This window comes from Lynx canadensis, chromosome D4, assembly GCF_007474595.2.
Source record: "Lynx canadensis isolate LIC74 chromosome D4, mLynCan4.pri.v2, whole genome shotgun sequence".
NCBI classification, from domain to species: Eukaryota; Metazoa; Chordata; class Mammalia; order Carnivora; family Felidae; genus Lynx; species Lynx canadensis.
Window position 1 is genome coordinate 55831790 of NC_044315.2, and position 19160 is coordinate 55850949.

The following is a 19160-nucleotide window of genomic DNA, read 5'->3' on the forward strand; positions in this document are numbered from 1 at the left end:
CTTTTCTCTCTGTCTTTCCCCAGCTCACGCTCTCTCTCTCTCTCAAAAATAAACAAACATAGGGGCGCCTGGGTGGCTCAGTCAGTTAAGCGGCCGACTCCGGCTCAGGTCATGATCTCGCGGTCCGTGAGTTCGAGCCCCGAGTCAGGCTCTGTGCTGACAGCTCAGAGCCTGGAGCCTGTTTCGGATTCTGTGTCTCCTTCTCTCTCTGACCCTCCCACATTCATGCTCTGTCTCTCTCTGTCTCAGAAATAAACATTAAAAAAAAAAATTTTTTTTTAAAAATAAACAAACATTAAAAAAAAATTAATAAATCCTGGCTCCGCTGATCAAGCCACCCATTCGCCCTCTTTAAAAAAAAAAAAATTTTTAACGTTTATTCATTTTTGAGAGACAGAGAGAGACAGAGCATGAGCAGGGAAGGGGCAGAGAGAGAGGGAGACACAGAATCTGAAGCAGGCTCCAGGCTCTGAGCTGTCAGCACAGAGCCCGACGCGAGGCTCAAACTCATGAACTGCGAGATCATGACCCGAGCTGAAGTCGGACGCTCAACCGACTGAGCCACCCAGGCGCCCCTCACCCTCTTAGGATGTATTCTATCTGTCTCCTTCTCACTCTCTCCCTGCCACTGTCCTGCTTTTGGCCCTCATTACCTCTCATTTATAGTATAGCACTAGCATCCTGTAACTACTTTCCCTTAAAGTAGTACTCCATGTCACTCCCTGTTTCAAATCCTTGGGTCTTGTCTCTCCACTCCCCAACAAATAAAATCTTAACTTGACACTTCATGGCTTCCATAATTTGATCCTAATGAACCTTTCCAACCTTAATCTCATAATTCTCTTTCAGACACCTAAAGCTCTTGTCACACCAGACTCTGGATAATCTTCACAAATGGTTAACACTCTTCCCCATAAAAATCCAGATTTCCAGTTTCTCCTTAAAAGGAAAAATTAACAATAGGTTCAAATTCCTGCACGGCAGGGGGCCTGGGTGGCTCAGGTCATGCTCTCACAGTTCGGTTGGGGAGTTTGAGCCATTTGGGAGTTTGAGCTGTGCATCAGGTTCTCTGCTATCAACACAGAGCCCACTTTGGATCCTGGGTCTCCCTCTCCCTCTGCCCCTCCCCTGCTTGCACCGTCTCTCTCAAAAATAATAAACATCAAAAAAAAAAAATTCTTGGGGCACCTGAGTGGCTCAGTTAGTTAAGCTTCTGACTTTGGCTCAGGTCATGATCTCACGGTTCATGGGTTCAAGCCCCACGTCAGGCTCTGTGTTGGCAGCTCAGAGCCTGGAGCCTGCTTCAGATTCTGCCTCTCTCTCTGTCCTTCCCCAGCTCATGCTCTCTCTCTCTCAAAAATAAACAAACATTAAAAAACAATTAAAAAATCCTGGGTGGCTGAGTTGGTTGGGAGTCTCTTAGTTTGGCTTAGTCATGATCTCACAGTTCCTGGGTTTGAGCCCCATGTTGGGCTCTGTGCTGGCAGCACGGAGCCTGCTTGGGATTCTCTCTTTCCCTCTCTATTTGCTCCTCCCCCACTTGTGTTGTTTCTGTCTCTCTCAAAATAAATAAACTTAAAGAAAAAAAAAATTCCTGCATGGCAAAAACTGGCTAGAGCCAAGAATGCCTTCTCTGGCTCTCTGCAGTCCCTGCTACTTCTTACTGTCTTGTGCCTCATAAGCTTCTCTAAATTAGCTTTTGTGTCTGGCTCTGTACACAATTTGACTTTGTAATCCTAAACCAGGAAAATATACCTACCCATCCCGATTTCCAGACCCATGTTCCAATTAAGGTTATACTACCCCTTTTTCTCTAAGTAAAGAAAAAACAAGACCAGGGGTGCCTGGGTGGCTGAGCCGGTTAAACTTCTGGCTCTTGCTTTCAGCTCAGGTCATGATCTCGAGGTTTCGAGATTAGAGCTCCACATTGGGTTCTGCGCTGACAGCATGGAGCCTGCTTGGGATTCTCTCCCCCCACCCCCACCCCCCCCCAACTTGCTCTGTCTCTGTCTCTCTCAAAATAAATAAATAAATAAAAAAAAAGAAAGAAAGAAAAGAAAAAATATGACCATACTGGGGCACCTGGGTGGCTCAGTTGGTTGAACACCTGAGTCTTGATTTCTTCTCAGGTCATGATCTTGCAGTTTGTGAATCTGAGCTCCACATTGGGCTCTGAGCTGACCGCATGGGCCCTGCTTGGGATTCTCTCTCTTTCTGCCCCTCCCACAAGTATGTGCACTCTCTCTCTCTCTCCCTCAGATAAATAAGTAAACTTAAAAATATATGACCATACTAATGTTATTAATGATTAAGACATACGTTGACCATTCTTGTAGTTACGTTTAATAGGCCCAGAGAATTCTGAGGGTTAAGTGATTGCCCCTAGTTTGAGTGTTAGCCCATAGCATAGCAGAATTCCCACCTCAGGAATCAAGCTACAGAAAGACATAGAATATATCTGATGTTTTTTTCCATAATGGATGACCTAATGCCTCAGCAGAAGTTTCAATACTATTGCCCGAAGCTAGTTAACTGGGAAATGATAGGGCTTTTTAGCATTTGTGTATATTCAGTTAAATGCTAATGATACCAACAGTACCCAAGACAAAAACAGCTTCTAACCAGCAGACACATTAATTAATAGGTTATTTTAGGATATGAATGGTTGTGGTATACTTTTCCTACTTGATACATTTAAATTGCTTCACTGATACCAAAATTTCAATACACCAAAACTTACTATTGAGAATCCAACACAAACTCTTCTTCCCCCGAATCTTGGCATATTTTCCAAAGATTGTTTAATTTTCCTTTCTTTCAAACTGAGTGGAGTCCCAAGGAATGCAAACAGCATTGGAAAAAGCTTTGCATTCATTATCACCACAAATATATACACATATTTTTTAGAGATAGGTGTACTCACAAGTGGGGTGGAGGAGGGGGGTAGGGAAAAACAGAGAGAGAGAGAGAGAGAGAGAGAGAGAGAGAATGAATCCCAAGCAGGTTCCATGTCCATCATGGAGCCTGATGCACGGCTGGATCCCACAACCCCAGGATCACAACCTAAGAAGAAACCAAGAGTTGGGTGCTCACCCACTGAGCCACACAGCTGCCCGGACCAGTACTATTTTTGCATAAGGAAGATATTGCTAACAAGTGTTTCCCAAGATGTGCACAGCCACATTCTCAGCACTGTATATTACCACTCCCATTTTATAGATGGGAAAACAAAGGCACACAAGAGAATCATTTGCCAAATGTCACAAAGTTAAGAGCAGTGTTTCTGGTTCCCTGCTTCGGTTCTAGAAGCTAAACAAATAACAACATAAACTATATAAAGAAAATAGGCCCTCATTTAAATACCTTAGGTTATGAGGACACAGGAAGTCAGAAAGAGGTAGGTATTAAGAGTAGATTAGGGGCTCCTGGGTGGCTCAGTTAAACTTGTGACTTCAGCTCAGGTCGTGATCTCATGGTTTGTGACTTTGAGCCCCGCATCAGGCTCTCTGCTGACAGCTCAGAGCCTGGAGCTTGCTTCAGATTCTGTGTCTCCCTCTCACGGCTCTCTTCCCCTCCCCCGCTCGCACTATTGTGTGTGTGTCTCTCTCAAAAATAAAAATTAAAAAAAAAAGTAAATTATTACTTTACATTATTCAAACCTTCAAAATAGAGGCAATAAATTCAAGAAAAAGACTATTATTAACTTAGTTCAGAATTCAGCAACATTTGCCAGGCAAAACAGTATGATGATGTACATGGAGAGCAGAATGAATTCCTCCAAATGGGGAAACTCTTTTTCTACTCCAAGTCACAATGACAGTGCTCTTAAACCATGAGTGGTGGCATGAGAAACTAGGAAAAGGAAGTTTTGTCTTTCCACAACTACTTAGGTTTTTTTTTAAGTTTATTTATTTTGAGACAGAGAGCACGTGCCTGTGTGCACAAGTGGGGGGGGGGAGGGGTGGAGAGAGAGACTCCCAAGCAGGCTTCATGATGTCAACCCAGAACCTAACCTGGGGCTCGATCCCATGAATCCTGAGATCATGACCTGAGCTGAGATCAACAGTATGATGCTTATGTGACTGAGCCACCCAGGTGCCCCACCACTACTTAGTTTTGAAAGGCTTCTGTATGACAAGCAGCAACCCTCAACAGAAGAGGAAATGTCAGTTTGGCCCCAACCTCCAAGATATTATTTCCTTCCTTAAAACTCTTGTTTAAATCTTTGCCTATGTCCTTTATAAACAAACACTTCTAGTACTTAACACTTTCTTGATCTAGAAGGATATTCTCTCTTTCAATCAATCTGTGCTTCTGCCTAAGGAAAATTTACCCAGCCATTATGACATTACTTGTCTAATCACTCAGGGTGAGGTGAAAACAGAGAGAGCAGCTAGGCCTACATCCCATCTTTTCTCATGCTTCCTTTGGAATCATTTCCCACCTCCAGGCCCTGCCTCTTACCGTTCCTCTGAAATCATGCTATTTGTGTCCTTCTGTTCTAATCATATTGTAATATCCAATCATGGATTGACCTATTTTACCTATGCCTGTAATTGTGCTTATTATATAGATTACCGACATATTTTTCCTTTCATTCACTTATAACTATTTTCTAAGTCATTCTGTGTAAGAACACTTTCCTACTTATATAATAATTTTTCTCTCTTTTGAATCCTTTTCAGGAGGCTACTTTACAAAGAGCAAACATTTATATCCTGAAATATACCACCAAACACACATTCTCTGCCCTTTCTTAAAAGAAATACATCTTTAGATTCTACTCCCTAAAAAGTAATGCTCGCTTTATCTTGAGCCAAGTGCTAATTTTTTTTTAATATTATTTATTTTTGAGAGAGAGAGAGAACGTGTGTTGAGTGAGTGCATGAGCAGGGTAGAGGCAGAGAAAGGGGAACAGAGAATCCAAAGCAGGCTTCTCGCTGACACCAGAGAGCTCGATGTGGGGCTCGAACCCACAAACCATGAGATCATGACTTGAGCCCAAGTTGGACACTTAACCGACTGAGCCACCCACACATCCTTAAATATTTTTATATATGCCTTTAGTCTAGCAGGTAAGACCTAAGTTTCCACTATTATGTATCCCAAATGATGCCCTCCCTGAGCATCATTCTTTCCTAAATCTTTCCTCTGCATTCTCTGACTTAAAAAGCAACACAAAAACATGAGGCCAAAAAAAGCAGTGGAACAACTGTACATATGGCAAGAGGCCTAAAGAAACAGGCTCCTCTGAAGATTTATCAGGAAAGAAATGAGGAAGTGGCAAAAGGGACAGAAAGAGAGGCGGAAGTTATCAACAGATAGGAGAGAATGGAAAGCAGAGTAAGGCAATATCCTCCCAAAAGAAACTGATGAGGAAAGTGAGCAGTGAGAGGTTCTAGAGCAGGACATAGGGTAAGGTGCACTTACCCCAGACACTTACCGTGTTGCATTTGGTGCCACACACCACTTGCCTATGATTCAGCCACTGAGATGCAAACACTTTATTAAGGGTTCCAAGATGAAACTCTCTCTCCCTCAGGAGACTGGGAAGTTGCTGTGCTGCATAGCCATGCAACACTCGAGAATAGTTGGTTTCATTCTGAAGCCTGACTTCTCGGTTCTTCAGGTAGTACACTAAGGATCTCTTCACCGGGGGGAGTCTTTTCCTTTTGTGAAGTGAGTGATCCCAGCCAAACTGTGTAAAGCAACATTAGAAATTAGGGCTTTGGCTACCTTGGTTCAGAAGGAGGGATCCTCCTGTATCAGAGAAATCACCAAGAACTCATCCTGCAGGATTCACATATAACAGAATAGGTAACTCAATACAGAAAAGTCCAATTTAATTCTTCCAACATTGAAAAGATACTGCTCATAGTCAAACCTATGAGAAACAAGGGCTGAAAGACAAGGGAATGGAAGCAGAAAAGAGGTCAAAAGGTTTACTAGGCCTTTTAGGAGTGAAGGATTCAAATCCCCTAAAGCTATACTTGACAGGGAAGGGAATGAGGGGCCACATAATTACTATACCAACCTGGGCTGCATCTCTACCCAGTCCCCTTCTCTCTCTCAGTCTGTACTCCCCGCGGAGCATGGAGAGTGCAACTAGGGCCAGACTGGGGTCCTACACCTTCCAGGGATGCACTATCAAAGACTTCCTCCCTGTCCCGCGCTCCAGGCGGTTGAAGAATTCGAAAAATCAAATACTAACGGGGTAGGAGGCACGGGAAATCAGAGTCCGAATACGCGTCCAACAAGGTCTTCTCCTTCAAAGAGGGAGGTACAGGAATGATACCTGAGAAGTGCTGTTTTTTACAACGGTCCAGGAGCCAAAAACCCCAAGTTGGGGCTTGAGGTAGCCGGAGGGAGAATCTTTCCCATATAAAGGTCGCAATCATCTCTGCCCACCCCACCGCCCCCGGAGGTGGACTTCACTCTCCCTCCGCGTACCTTCTGGGAGGTTTTGTTCCTGATTCCACTCGACGTCGGTTTCCCTTCCTCCAAAGCCAAGATTCTAGTTTCCCCTCAAGCCCCACTCCCGACTGTAGGCCTTTTGAGGAGTATTTCCTGTTTCCAAGTTTCCCTTCAGTGTCTCATCTCTCTGTCCTTTCTGCTCTCCTATGAATTCCTGGGGACCCAGCCCTTACCGTACTGGCTGGGCCACGCTCTTGCCCCACCTCTGATTACAAACCTTGGTCCCGGGTTCCGGTTCCCTTATCTCAGGACTCTATCCCCCTCTGGGTGCTTCGGCGATATAACCCGAGCCCTGGCCTCTCAGCCCTCACCTGCGGGCACTGAGCGTCGCTCCCAGCTCCTGGCGAGGCAGGCGCTTTCCGCTTCCTGCTAACTGCTTTCCGGGCCATAGTGGGCAGCGCCGCAGCGGCCCCGCAGCCACATGGGGCGGGGGTAGCGAGGGTTAGCAAGACGGCGGGTCATATACTGGGCCCCGGGGCCACGCACTTTAAAGCGCCTGGCCCGGAAAATGGCCCGGACCCAGGGAGGCAGGCAGAAGGGAAAGGAGGGAGGGAGGACCGGGGCCGGGAAAGGGAAAGGGAAAGGGAAGGGGTTAGGGAAGGAAGGAACGAGAAGCTTTCAGACGAACAAGTCTGAAAGGACGGCGAGCGGCTGGAACCAAAACACCCCCTCCCCTTCGCCCTCGCTCCGTCACCCTTGCGCAGCCGCACTTCGCTGCACGTCGCCACGGAGACGCCGCCTGGCCTTCAGGGGTGGGGTTTAGGGTCTGCAAGTGGTAAATTCGCGGCTGTAGTTTTGCTGCCGCCCGCGCATTTCCAACGGTCGTCAGAGTGCCGCTGGAAGTGGAAGCCCAGGGGTCAAAGCAATCTGCGTTCTGGCCGCTGACCTTGGACCCCCGCCTACTCATCCGCAGGCACCCGGAAGTGAAGACAACTAACCCGGCTCGGAGAAGGAATCCCTCCCAGCACACGCCTTTCCTGGGCAGCCACCACTGGTTATCTCCTTTTGAGCGCCGCACTTTCCCCGAACCTATCACAAACGGAGCTCCAGCACCAAGGGCTGGACTCTGTGCGAGGAGGCAGGACCTCCTTCCCCCACCGTCGTAAGGTGGAGTCCGGCCGGCGTGCCCAGACTTTCCTTCTTTAGAGTACCTGCCCTGCCCGGCGCAGCCACCCCAAGCCGCTCCCTGGTCCTCTGCCCGCCTTCCCACCCCTGGGGAGTCCTAAGGCTCCGTTCTCCTCTCAGTCTCCTGATTCCCTGCTGTCCACGTCTCCCGACTCTCCTGCCCAAGCTGCAACAGCTCCTCAGTCACCTTTCCCTCAGCTACGACCTCGCCTCCCTTTCGACTCCCACGATCTGCGGGCCACAGGGTCTTTGTGCTTTATGAAATAAGCCTCACGCCTTAATTTATGTTTCTTATGTCTCCTAAATTGAGGACAGGAACAGGGGACTGCCATTGCCTGCCTCTCCCTCTGGGCCCTGGTTGCATCTCAATGAGGGTATATTGGGTGAAATTCTGAACTACAGAGTATAGTGGCCGTTTTGCTTGTCAGTTAGAGAAGGGGGCTTCTTCAGGATCACCCTTGCCTCCATTTTCAGAAGATGCTGTAGGAATTTGAGTGCTGGTTCCGCTTTTTCTCAGGTAAAGAAACCCTTTGAGGAAGCAGGATACTCTTGCTTGGGGTTGACTGGCTTCGGGCTGTAGTGCCCAGTTACCTGCTGGTCGCTTCAGGCTTCATACCTCCAGGGAGCTCTGTTGACCCATCTAAGGTTCTGCCTACAAGATTTAGATTTGTTTTCCAATCCGAAACAGACCAGATTGAGACAGAGTCCTCTGCCATCCCAAGTGGGCACTGCCACTAATCTCTAGTGCCACCTTGGGAAAGGCAGCCCCATCTTACTTGGTCAGGCCTATCCCTTCAGAGACATGAACAGGGTGAATGGGTCAGAAGTGGTTCAGCTTTCTTTTTGAGCCTCTTGCTGCAGTTCTGTCTTGCCTCACAATGCCCTTGGTGACCCAGGAGCCCACTGGGCAAGAGTCTGGAATTCCTTTGAGAATCTAGGCTCATGCTGGGCTGCACTTGGTTCCTGGTATCCTCTGCCCATGTCAAAGGCTGTAGGCTCATCCTCAGAGTTGGTGCACTTCATTTTGACATCCCAGAAACTATCGCCAAATGTACCTCCCAGCAGAGCTCACAATTTCTGTGGAATAAAGATTCACCTTGAAGTTTAAAAGTCCACAGTTGCTTTTAAAAGACTGACGACAACGGGGCATGTGGGTGGCTTGCTGCTGTCACCACAGAGCCTGTTTCAGATCCTCTGTCCCCCTCTCCCTCTGCCCCTCCCCTGCTTGTGCTGTCTCTCCCAAAATAAATAAATTTAAAAAATAAATAAAGACTGATGATACCAATGATTGGTGAGGTAGAATAACTGGAACTCTCATGATTGCTAGTGGGCACATAAATTGGTACAATTTGGAAAAAATCTATGGTAGTACCTACTATGGCTAAGTATGTGTACCTTATGATCCAGAACTACTTCTGGTTGTATCAACAGAAATGAGTGTTTACGTCCACCAAAAGGCATGAGAGTACTCAGTTTTATTCATAACAGCCGTAAATGGAAAACAGTTCAAATGTCAATCGATGAAAATAGTTCAAATGCCAATTGATAGATAAATTGGGGGTTCCTGTGACCTCCTAATCAGGGTTCATAATTTGTTATAATACCTCATGGAACTCAGGAAAATAAATATATTGCCAGCTTATTATAAAGGGTATTATAAAAGAAACAAATGAAGGGCTAAATGAAGATGGACAGGGAGTGAGGTCTGCAAGAGTCCTGAACACAGGAGCTTCTGTCCCTGTGGAGCTTGGGGTACACTACACTCATGGTATGTGGATATATTCACCAACTTGGAGGCTAATCCAAACCCCATAGTTAGGGTTTATATGGAGGTTCCATTATGAAGGGATGATTGATTAAATCATTAACCTTGATTCAATCCACATTTCTCCTCCCCTTCTCAGAGGTTAGGGGATGAGGCTGAAAGTTCCATACTCATAATTACATGCTTGGTTCCTCTGGCAACCAACCCCCATCCTGAAGCTATCTAAGGAATCATCTTGAGTCACCCCATTAATATGAACTCAGGTATGGTTGAGAGGGACTTATTAAAAATGACAAATGATGTGCTTCTACCATTATGACTTAGAAAATTACAAGAGTTTTAGGAGCTCTTGTGCCAGGAATCAGGACAAAGACCAAATACATATTATATTACAATCTCATATAATAGGAGTCAGAGTAGTCATTACTCTTGGTGGTTACTAACTGTGAAGAGAACCCAGGGAGGTTTCTGGTGTGCAAGAAATTTATATAAGTATATAAACATATATGTCTTTTTAAGATTTTATTTTTGAGTAATCTCTACACCCAATGTGGGGCTCGAACCTATAACCCCAAGATTAAGAGTCGCATGCTCCACCCACTGAGCCAGCCAGGTGCTCTGGAAACTTCTATTTCTTGATCTTGGTGATGATTATAACAGTGTACACATATGTAAAATTTCAACAAGGTGTACATTCAAGATTTATGCAGTTTAGGGGTGTCTGGGTGGCTCAGTTGGTTAAGTGACCAACTTCGGCTCAGGTCATGATCTCACAGTCTGTGGGTTCAAGCCCTGTGTCAACCTCCAGGCTGACAGCTCAGAGCCTGGAGCTGCTTTGGATTCGGTACCTCCCCCTCTCTTTGCCCCTTCCCCACTCATGCTTGCTCTCTCTTGCTCACTCTCTCTCAAAAATGAGTAAACATTAAAAAAAAATTATGCAGTTTATATTAAGTATACCTCAAAATAAAGATATAAGTGCTCAAAATTTTTTCACCTGGTTTCTTCCCTTGTACTTTTTAAGACAATCAGGCTAGGAAGAAGGAAAATTTAAAAACTACAATCTGGGGGTCGCCTGATTTTGGCTCAGGTCATGAGGTTGCAGTTTCGTGGGTTCAAGCCTGCTGTCAGGCTCTTCGCTGACAGCACAGAGCCTGATTGGAATTCTCCCTCTCTCTGCTCCTGCCCCACTCATGCTCTGTCTCTCTCAAAATAAATAAACTCACACATACACACACACACACACACACACACACACACACACTATCTGGGGCTCCTGGATGACTCAGTTGGTTAAGTGTCCAACTTTTGGGGCACCTGGCTGGCTCAGCTGGTGGAGCGTTTGACTCTTGTTTTGGCTTGGGTCATGATCTCACGGTTCGTGGGTTCGAGCCCTGTGTCGGGCTTTGTGCTGACAGTGTGGAGCCTGCTTAGGATGTTCTCTCTCTCTCTCTCTCTCTCTTTCTCTCTCTCTGCCCCTTCCCCACTCGTATGTACACGCACATTCTCTCTCAAATAAGTAAAAATTTAAGAAATAAAATAAAAAAAAATAAAAGCCACAACCCTAGACTGAAATTAATCTGAGAGGATATTGAATTCATCTCTCCGCTCTACAAACAAAACAAAAAAATGTTCTCCAGACATATGAAAGCCTGGGAATCACCTTTGTCTCTCCCAATTCTTGTAACCTCTCCTCAAACACCCTCACACATTTATTCCATCACCAAGTCCTATTTATTTTGCCTTCTAAATATTTTGAGTCAATTCACATCTCCCACTACCCTAGTCCAAGTCTGTCATGTATTTTTTTAAATCACATTTATTGGGACATCTGGGTGGCTCAGTCAGTTAAACATCTGACTCTTGATTTCTGCTCAGGTCATGATCTCATGGTCATGAGATTGAGACCAGAGTGTGAGATCAAGCCCAGGGCTGGGCTCCATGCTGAGTGCGGTGCCTGCTTAAGATTCTCTCTTTCCCGGGGCACCTGGGTGGCTCAGTTGGTTAAGCATCCAACTTTGGCCCAGGTCATGATCTCCCAGTTTGTGAGTTCAGGCCCCTTGTTGGGCTCTGTGCTGACAATTCAGAGCCTGGAGCCTGCTTCAGATTCTGTGTCTCCCTCTCTCTCTCTCTCTGCCCCTTCTCTGCTCATGCTCTCTTTCTCTCTCTCAAAAATAGAAACATTAAAAAAAAAAAAGATTCTCTCTCTCTCTCCCTCTCTCCTTCTGGCCCTCCCCTGCTGCGCTGTCTCTCTCTCTCTCAAAAAAAAAATTAAATCACATTTATTAACATCACCACCAATGTACTCATTAATTTTTAAAATAATTTAACTTTTTAATTTTTAAAAAAATATTTTGAGAGAGAGAGACTGCACATGCATGAGTTGGGGAGGGGAGGGGGATGGGAAGGGCAGAGGGAGCATGAGATTATAAACTGTGAGATCATGATCTGAGCTGAAATCAATTGTCTGATGCTTAACCAACTGAGCCACCCAGGCATCCCTATTTATTTTTTTAAAGTAAGCTCTATGCCCATTGCAGGGCTTGAACTCACAACCCCAAGATCAAGAGTCACATGCACATTGGGGTGCCCGGCTGGCTCAATCTGTGGAGCATATGATTATTGATCTCAGGGTTCAAGCCCCAGGTTGGATGTAGAGATTATTTAAAAACAAAATCTTGGGGCGCCTGGGTGGCGCAGTCGGTTAAGCATCCGACTTCAGCCAGGTCACGATCTCGCGGTCCGTGAGTTCGAGCCCCGCGTCAGGCTCTGGGCTGATGGCTCGGAGCCTGGAGCCTGTTTCTGATTCTGTGTCTCCCTCTCTCTCTGCCCCTCCCCCGTTCATGCTCTGTCTCTCTCTGTCCCAAAAATAAATAAAAACGTTGGAAAAAAAATAAAAAAAAACAACAACAACAAAATCTTTTTTGGGGTGCCTTGGTGGCTCAGTCAGTTGAGTGTCCAGCTTCAGCTCAGGGCATGATCTCGCAGTTCATGAATTTGAGCCGTATCAGGCTCTGTGCTGACAGCTCAGAGCCTGTAGCCTGCTTCAGAGTCTGTCTCCCTCTCTCTCTGCCCCTCCCCCAGTCATGCTCTCTTTAAAATATAAACATTAAACATTTTTTAAATAAAATTTTTTAAAAATAAATTTTATTTCACTTTTAAAGTTTATTTATTTTGGAAGAGACAGAGACAGTATAAACAGGGGAGAGGCAGAGAGGGCAAATCCCAAGCAGACTCCACAGTGTCAGCACAGAGCCTGATGTGGGGCTCGAACTCACAAACTGTGAGATCATGACCTGAGTTGAAACCAAGAGTCAAACACTTAACCGACTGAGCCACCAAGGCACCCCCTCAAAAAAATCATAAAACAAAAAACAAGTCACGTGCACAACTGACTGAGCCAGCCAGCTGCCCCATCACCTACTGATTGCACCATTTGTGAAGATCTCAGAGATAGACCACATGCATCTACTCTGACCTCTTGTGTTTTGCACTCAGCAGATAGCTCTTTTTTTAATGCAAATTTGATCAAACTATCCCCATGGTCATCTCTACTTCCTCACTGTCTTCCTCCTGGTCTTTTGATAAAAATAAAATGCTTAATCTGACCCTTGAGACCCTGCATGATCTGGCTCCTAACTTGACTCCAGCCACATCTCTTACTATATTTCTCCTCCTTTCTCAGTTCCAACCATACTGACCCTCTTTCAATCCTTCCAAATCCAACCAACATGTTCCCTCTTGCCACGGGGCCGGGTACAGCTTTATCTCCATTTGATTTACTCCTTCTAGGGGCGCCTGGGTGGCTCAGTCGGTTAAGTGTCCAACTTCGGCTCAGGTCATGAACTTGCAGTCCATGAGTTCGAGCCCCGTGTTGGGCCCTGTGCTGACAGCTCAGAGCCTGGAGTCTGCCTTGGATTCTGTGTCTCCCTCTCTCTCTTTCTCTCTGTCCCTACCCTGCTCATGCTCTGTCTCTCTCTGTCTCAATGATAAATAGACATTAAAAATATTTTTAAAAATACTCTTTCTATTCCTCTTTGCTGTTGTAGTACTTAGTCATTTTTCAGATGTCAGTTGAAACATTACTTCCTTAGGAAAGCGTTTCCTGGGCTCCTTGATTAGTTGTGACCCCCCAACTCCATTATTTAATTTCAAAGCATTGTATGTTTCTCCTTTGAGAACTTACCACAGTTAGAATTTTACATGCATTTGTAGGATTATTTGATTAATGTCTGTCACCCCCACTAGAGTGTAAGGTGCTTGAGAGTAGGGACTATGGATGTCTTTGCTATCATTGTTATCTCTAGTGCCTGAGTGCAATGTGGTGTATATATGGGGTATCTCTTGATCTGATGGGGGACTCCAAATGTGGGGTAAGATCAGGTAAAAGCTGGTGGTGTGAGAGGTGAAAGAATTCACCCACAGCAGAACAAATTGAATACACCTCAAGAGAGAAGTAGGCAGGCAGCGGAGAAGATGCTGTCTGCAAAGAGGCAATTCATGGGGGCTGTTCCTAAAGGGGGAAGATGAGAAGGTATGGTGAGGTATGCAATCTTCCCTTTTTTGGTAACTGTGCCTATCTGTAAGTAGCCCATTGGTTAGTTAGCATCTATGGATCTTTTGAGGTGGGTTACTTGATGGTCCTGCCCTTTCTACATTCCATCACTTCAGCTGCTTTGCCTAAAAATGGCCTCTACGTGCACATGCTAACACTCAACAAATATTTGTTGAATAAATGGATAAATTAATGAATGAATGCATTTTGAAACTTCCAAGATTAAAAAAAGTCCCTTGTTTGTACATTCATTCCATCATGTAATAAGAATCATTCATTCTTAGTTAATAATTTCTTGGACTCAAGCATGAACTTTTCTGTGACTGGTCTCTTCCTACCATCGCTCATCTTTCAACTTTTCTCAGATGTTCTTCCTCTGTGCCCCCACAGGACATTTTATGGATAATTTATCACACTGTATTGTAATGATCTGTTTTCTTTTTTTTTTAATACTTTTTTTTTTAAACTAATCTCTATAGCCAACGTAGGGCTCGAACTCATGCCCCTGAGATCAAGAGTCACAGGCTCTCCCAACTGAGCCAGCCAGGCTGATAATGATCTGTTTTCATATCTATTCTATTAGCTTGAGAGCTACTTGATGGCAGAGGATACCCTTAATTATCTCCAAATCCCTAGTGTTAGGGAAGGCACCTAGCATATTTTATACATTCCCTACATGTTGAATGACTGACAAAAGGTAAGTCAAATATATGTTTTACAAGTTCTCTAAGTATGTTCACAGTAAGTTTAACAATAGGTGTAGGGAAGAGACTGTGTGATGAGACTAATGTAGCAACAATTTGCATCCAGAACCTTGAGAAATCCATTTACTTATTAAAATAACTTTTTTCTTTTTTTTAAGTTTTTTATTTATTTTTGAGAGAAATGGGAGAGGGGCAGGGAGAGAGGGAGGGAGAGAATCCCAAGCAGGCTCCATGCTGTCAGAGCTGAGCCTGACGAGGAGTTCCATCCCCCAAACCGTGAGATCATGACCTCAGCCAAAACCAAGAGTTGGACACTTAACCACCCAGTTGCCCCTAAAATAACTTTTTTTTTTTCAAATTAAAAAGTAATATGTGCTCAAAGTAGAAAGTTGGAAAGCAAGGAAAGAAAAGAAAGACACGAAACCCAAAAGTTACATCTTGATGTATGATCTAGCTTTTTCTCAGTATGTTTTGCACCTGTATCTATATATCCTTACATATTGCTCTTTTTTAAAGTTTAAAAAAAATTTTTTTAATACATTTATTTATTTTTGAGAGACAGAGAGAGACAGAGCATGAGCGGGGGAGGGGCAGAGAGAGAGAGGGAGACACAGAATCCGAAGCAGGCTCCAGGCTCCGAGCTGTCAGCACAGAGCCCGACACGGGGCTTGAACTCACGAACCATGAGATCATGACCTGAGCCGAAGTCAGACGCTTAACCTACTGAACCACCCAGGTGCCCCGAGTTTATTTTTGAGAGAGACAGAGACAGAATGAGCAGAAGGGTGGAGGGCAGAGAGAGAGGGAGAGAGAGAATCCCAAGCAGGCTCTGTGCTGTCAGCACATAGCCTGACATAAGGCTTGAACACACGAAACCATGAGATCATGAGCTGAGCTGAAACCAGGAGTGGACACTTAACCAACTGAGCCACCCAGGTGCCCCACATACTGCTCTTTTTAAAAATTTTTTTTTTTTTTTTTTTTTTTCAACGTTTATTTATTTTTGGGACAGAGAGAGACAGAGCATGAACGGGGGAGGGGCAGAGAGAGGGAGACAGAATCGGAAACAGGCTCCAGGCTCTGAGCCATCAGCCCAGAGCCCGACGCGGGGCTCAAACTCACGGACCGTGAGATCGTGACCTGGCTGAAGTCGGACGCTTAACCGACTGCGCCACCCAGGCGCCCCCATACTGCTCTTTTTAAAGATAATTTCAAACTGACTATTTTATAGCTTTAAATAAAACCCCCAACAGTTCCAGTCTTCTTCACTCCCACCCCTCCAAGTCAGTCCTTGTAACCATTCCTTCACAGTGTGACATGCAGAAGGAGGCCCTTCAATAGGCAGAGGACCCAGGACCTGATCACCTTATACCTGGCTTGGTGTTTCTAGGAAGAATAAATAACAACAAAGTAGCATAAAATACTTTGGACAAATTGAGTTATGTTATACATGCTTAGTAACAGGAAATCCTCCTGTTTATTTGCATAGATTTCTTGGAACAAACAAAGCAGATGTTGCCACAATTCCCTGTATGACTCTACCCTTAATGTGTTGGAGCTAATTAAGTATCCTTGCTAGCAAAGGGCTTGGGAGGAAAACATTTCTGTTAGGAGAAAGGATTTGGTATTTTAATTCACACAAACCATAATTTAAAAAAACAGCAAGGAGGGGCGCCTGGGTGGCTCAGTCGGTTAAGCGTCCGACTTCGCTCAGGTCATGATCTCGCGGTGCGTGAGTTCGAGCCCCGCATTGGGCTCTATGCCGACAGCTCAGAGCCTGGAGCCTGTTTCAGATTCTGTGTCTCCCTCTCTCTCTGCCCCTCCCCTGTTCATGCTCTGTCTCTCTCTGTCTCAAAAATAAATAAACGTTAAAAAATTAAAAAAAAAAATAAAAAAAAATAAAAAAACAGCAAGGAGAGACCTGGAGGACATAAGAACATGAATGGAGACAGATGGTAAGCACTCAATAACTGCTCTCTGATGATTCAAAGATGTTAGAGGTCTCTAAGGCATGTGAATGATAATTATTTCACCCACTGTGGAAGTACTTTTCAGATCCTGAGGCATAGATTACTAAAGGTAGAAGATGCTATAGAGAAAGTTCATCTCATTAAACTCATACCTTTACAGAAAACTAAAGCCAAAAAAGTCAAGTCAGAGTCAGAGGGGATGAGTGAGGACTGGAACCCAGGACCTTTGCTCCAGATTATTTTCAATTCTGCTGCATTAAATATATGGGTCCAGTTGAAGTTGCAAGTGGTATTTATTTTAGCATTTCCTAGTACTCTCTTATTTTTTTCTTTTTTAAGAACCTGGATTATTTTATCCAGAGCATCAACTACTTTGAGAGCAGAAATTCTATTTCTATATTTTATGTATAATTTGGTGCACACTGATAGATTTTGTGTTAAGAACATACAATTTCTAGTCATTCAGAAACTGATTATATAGTTTATAAATTACCCAGTTTCCTTGGCTTTTGACTCCTGCCTCCTGTTTCTTAAACAATCTTACTTTTATTTGTAACTTCAATAAGATGAAAAATGAAAGGAAGAGATGAAACTTTTCTGCTTAGAAGATCAAGTAATTTTTAAAAAATTAGGCTCCATACCCAACTTGAACTCACGACCCTGAGATCAAGAGCCGCAAGGCACCCCTCTAAGCTCAAGTAATTTATTTGGAAAAAGATGGGAAAAAATAGCTAATAAAATATATATCTTATGGTGTCATTCTATTTCCTTCATGCGTTTTGTAAATGCCTAATTGCGAAATATAAGAATTGTAGAAGTATATCATGTACAAATTTTGTTGAAGAACTTTCTACCAGTTATATCTATTGACTCAAATGCAAGGCAATCTTAGCATAAAAACAAACATATGGGTATCAACTAATGATAGAAAAATAACACGGCTTACAAAGTGGAACAAAGATTTTCTTATCATTAGGCAATTACAGAATAACATTTTTGTTCTGATAACATCAATAACAGATGCCCAGAAAATATTTTTAAAACCATTATCAAGAGGAGCACCTGGGGAGGCTCACTCAGTTGAGTATCTGACTTCAGCTCAGTTCATGATCTTGTGGTTCATGAGTTTGAGTCCGCATGGGGGTCTCTGCTGTCAGCACAGAGCCCGCTTCAGATCCTCTGTCTCCCTCTCTCTTCCCCTCCCCTGCTTGCACTGTCTCTCTCAAAAATAAATAAACATTGAAAAAAAGAAATACAAAAAGAAATAAATGCAATAAATGTTTTTGTGATTTTCCTTGATTATGTATGTATATCTATATTCCTTCCATCTATGGATGTGCTTATTTTTTTTAAATAAAATTGCAGATTTAATTTCTTCTATTGCTTTAACTTAACATAATATTTTGAAAATGTCCCCATGTTATTTATATATCTTTTGAAAACATGATTTTTAAATGCTGAAAAATAATTCAATCAAAGAATATACCATAATTTATTAATTATTTCATTATTGTTAGATTTTAGTCTGTTATCAGGTAGTGTTCTCTAGAGAAAAAGACCAGAAGGAGGATATATATAAATCCTTCTGATATATACATATCAGAGAAATGATACATATACATATGTATCAGAGAGACAGAGATAGAGACAGAGAAAGAAAAAGAGGGAGAAATTTATTCCAAAGAATTGACTTACATGATTGTGGAGGCTGGCAAATGTAAAATCGGTAGGGCAGGCTGGAAATTCTCAGGCAAGAGCTGGTGTTGTGGTCTTGAGGCAGGATTTCTTCTTCCTCAGGAATACCTGATTTGCTCCTAAAGTCTTTTAACTGGTTGCATGAGGCCTACCCACATTATGAAGGATCATCTCCTTTACTTAAAGTCAACTGATTGTAGAAACAAAATTTTTTTCTACCTTAATTGAGATATAATTGACATAAAATGCTGTGTAAGTTTAGGGTGTACACCATGATGATTTGATATACATATATATTGCAAAATAATTGTATGACATAATAGAAAATATATTTATTTGGTCTCTGTCCCTACTTCCTAGCACATACCGCCTGAAACCTTTGTAATTTCCTAGTGATAGGAGCACAAGGAATATCTTTTCTTCTAATATTTGGTCTTTGACTCTAGTTCTTAACAGAGTTTGTGAATCCTTTGGAATTTCCTAGATGATAGCATTGTCTTTTTTCTAAGTAATCTCTACACCTAACTGTGGAACTTGAACTCATAACCCTGAGATTGAGAATCATATCCTCTCCTGACTGAGCCAGCCAAGTGCCCCACAGTGTGTGTTTTTTTTTTAATTTTTTTAATGTTTATTTATTTTTTGAGAGAGAGAGAGAGAGAGCACAAGCAGGGAACAAGCAGAGAGAGAGAGGGAGATACCGAATCTGAAGCAGGCTCCAGGCTCTGAGCCGGCAGCACAGAGCCAGATGCAGGGCTTGAACCCATGAACCATGAGATCATGACCTGAGCTGAAGTCGGACACTTAACCGACTGAGCCACTCAGGCGCCCCTGTGTGTTTGGTTTTAATGAGGTGATTCTTGGTGGGCTTCTGG

At 43.7% G+C, this 19160-nt stretch overlaps 1 protein-coding gene across 1 annotated transcript in view; it reads right to left on the bottom strand.

Moving 5' to 3' along the window:
• The window catches only part of DCAF12 (DDB1 and CUL4 associated factor 12), a 38614-nt gene extending 31181 nt beyond the window's left edge, over nucleotides 1–7433 (bottom strand). Inside the window, exons 1-2 of the mRNA XM_030292715.2 lie at nucleotides 6786–7433; nucleotides 5444–5698 (exon numbers count right to left, since the gene is read on the bottom strand). Of these exons, the coding sequence (XP_030148575.1) occupies nucleotides 5444–5698; nucleotides 6786–6863 (333 nt within the window). The 5' untranslated portion in view covers nucleotides 6864–7433. The remainder of the gene's footprint in view (nucleotides 1–5443; nucleotides 5699–6785) is intronic.
• Between the last annotated feature and the right edge of the window lie 11727 nt (nucleotides 7434–19160).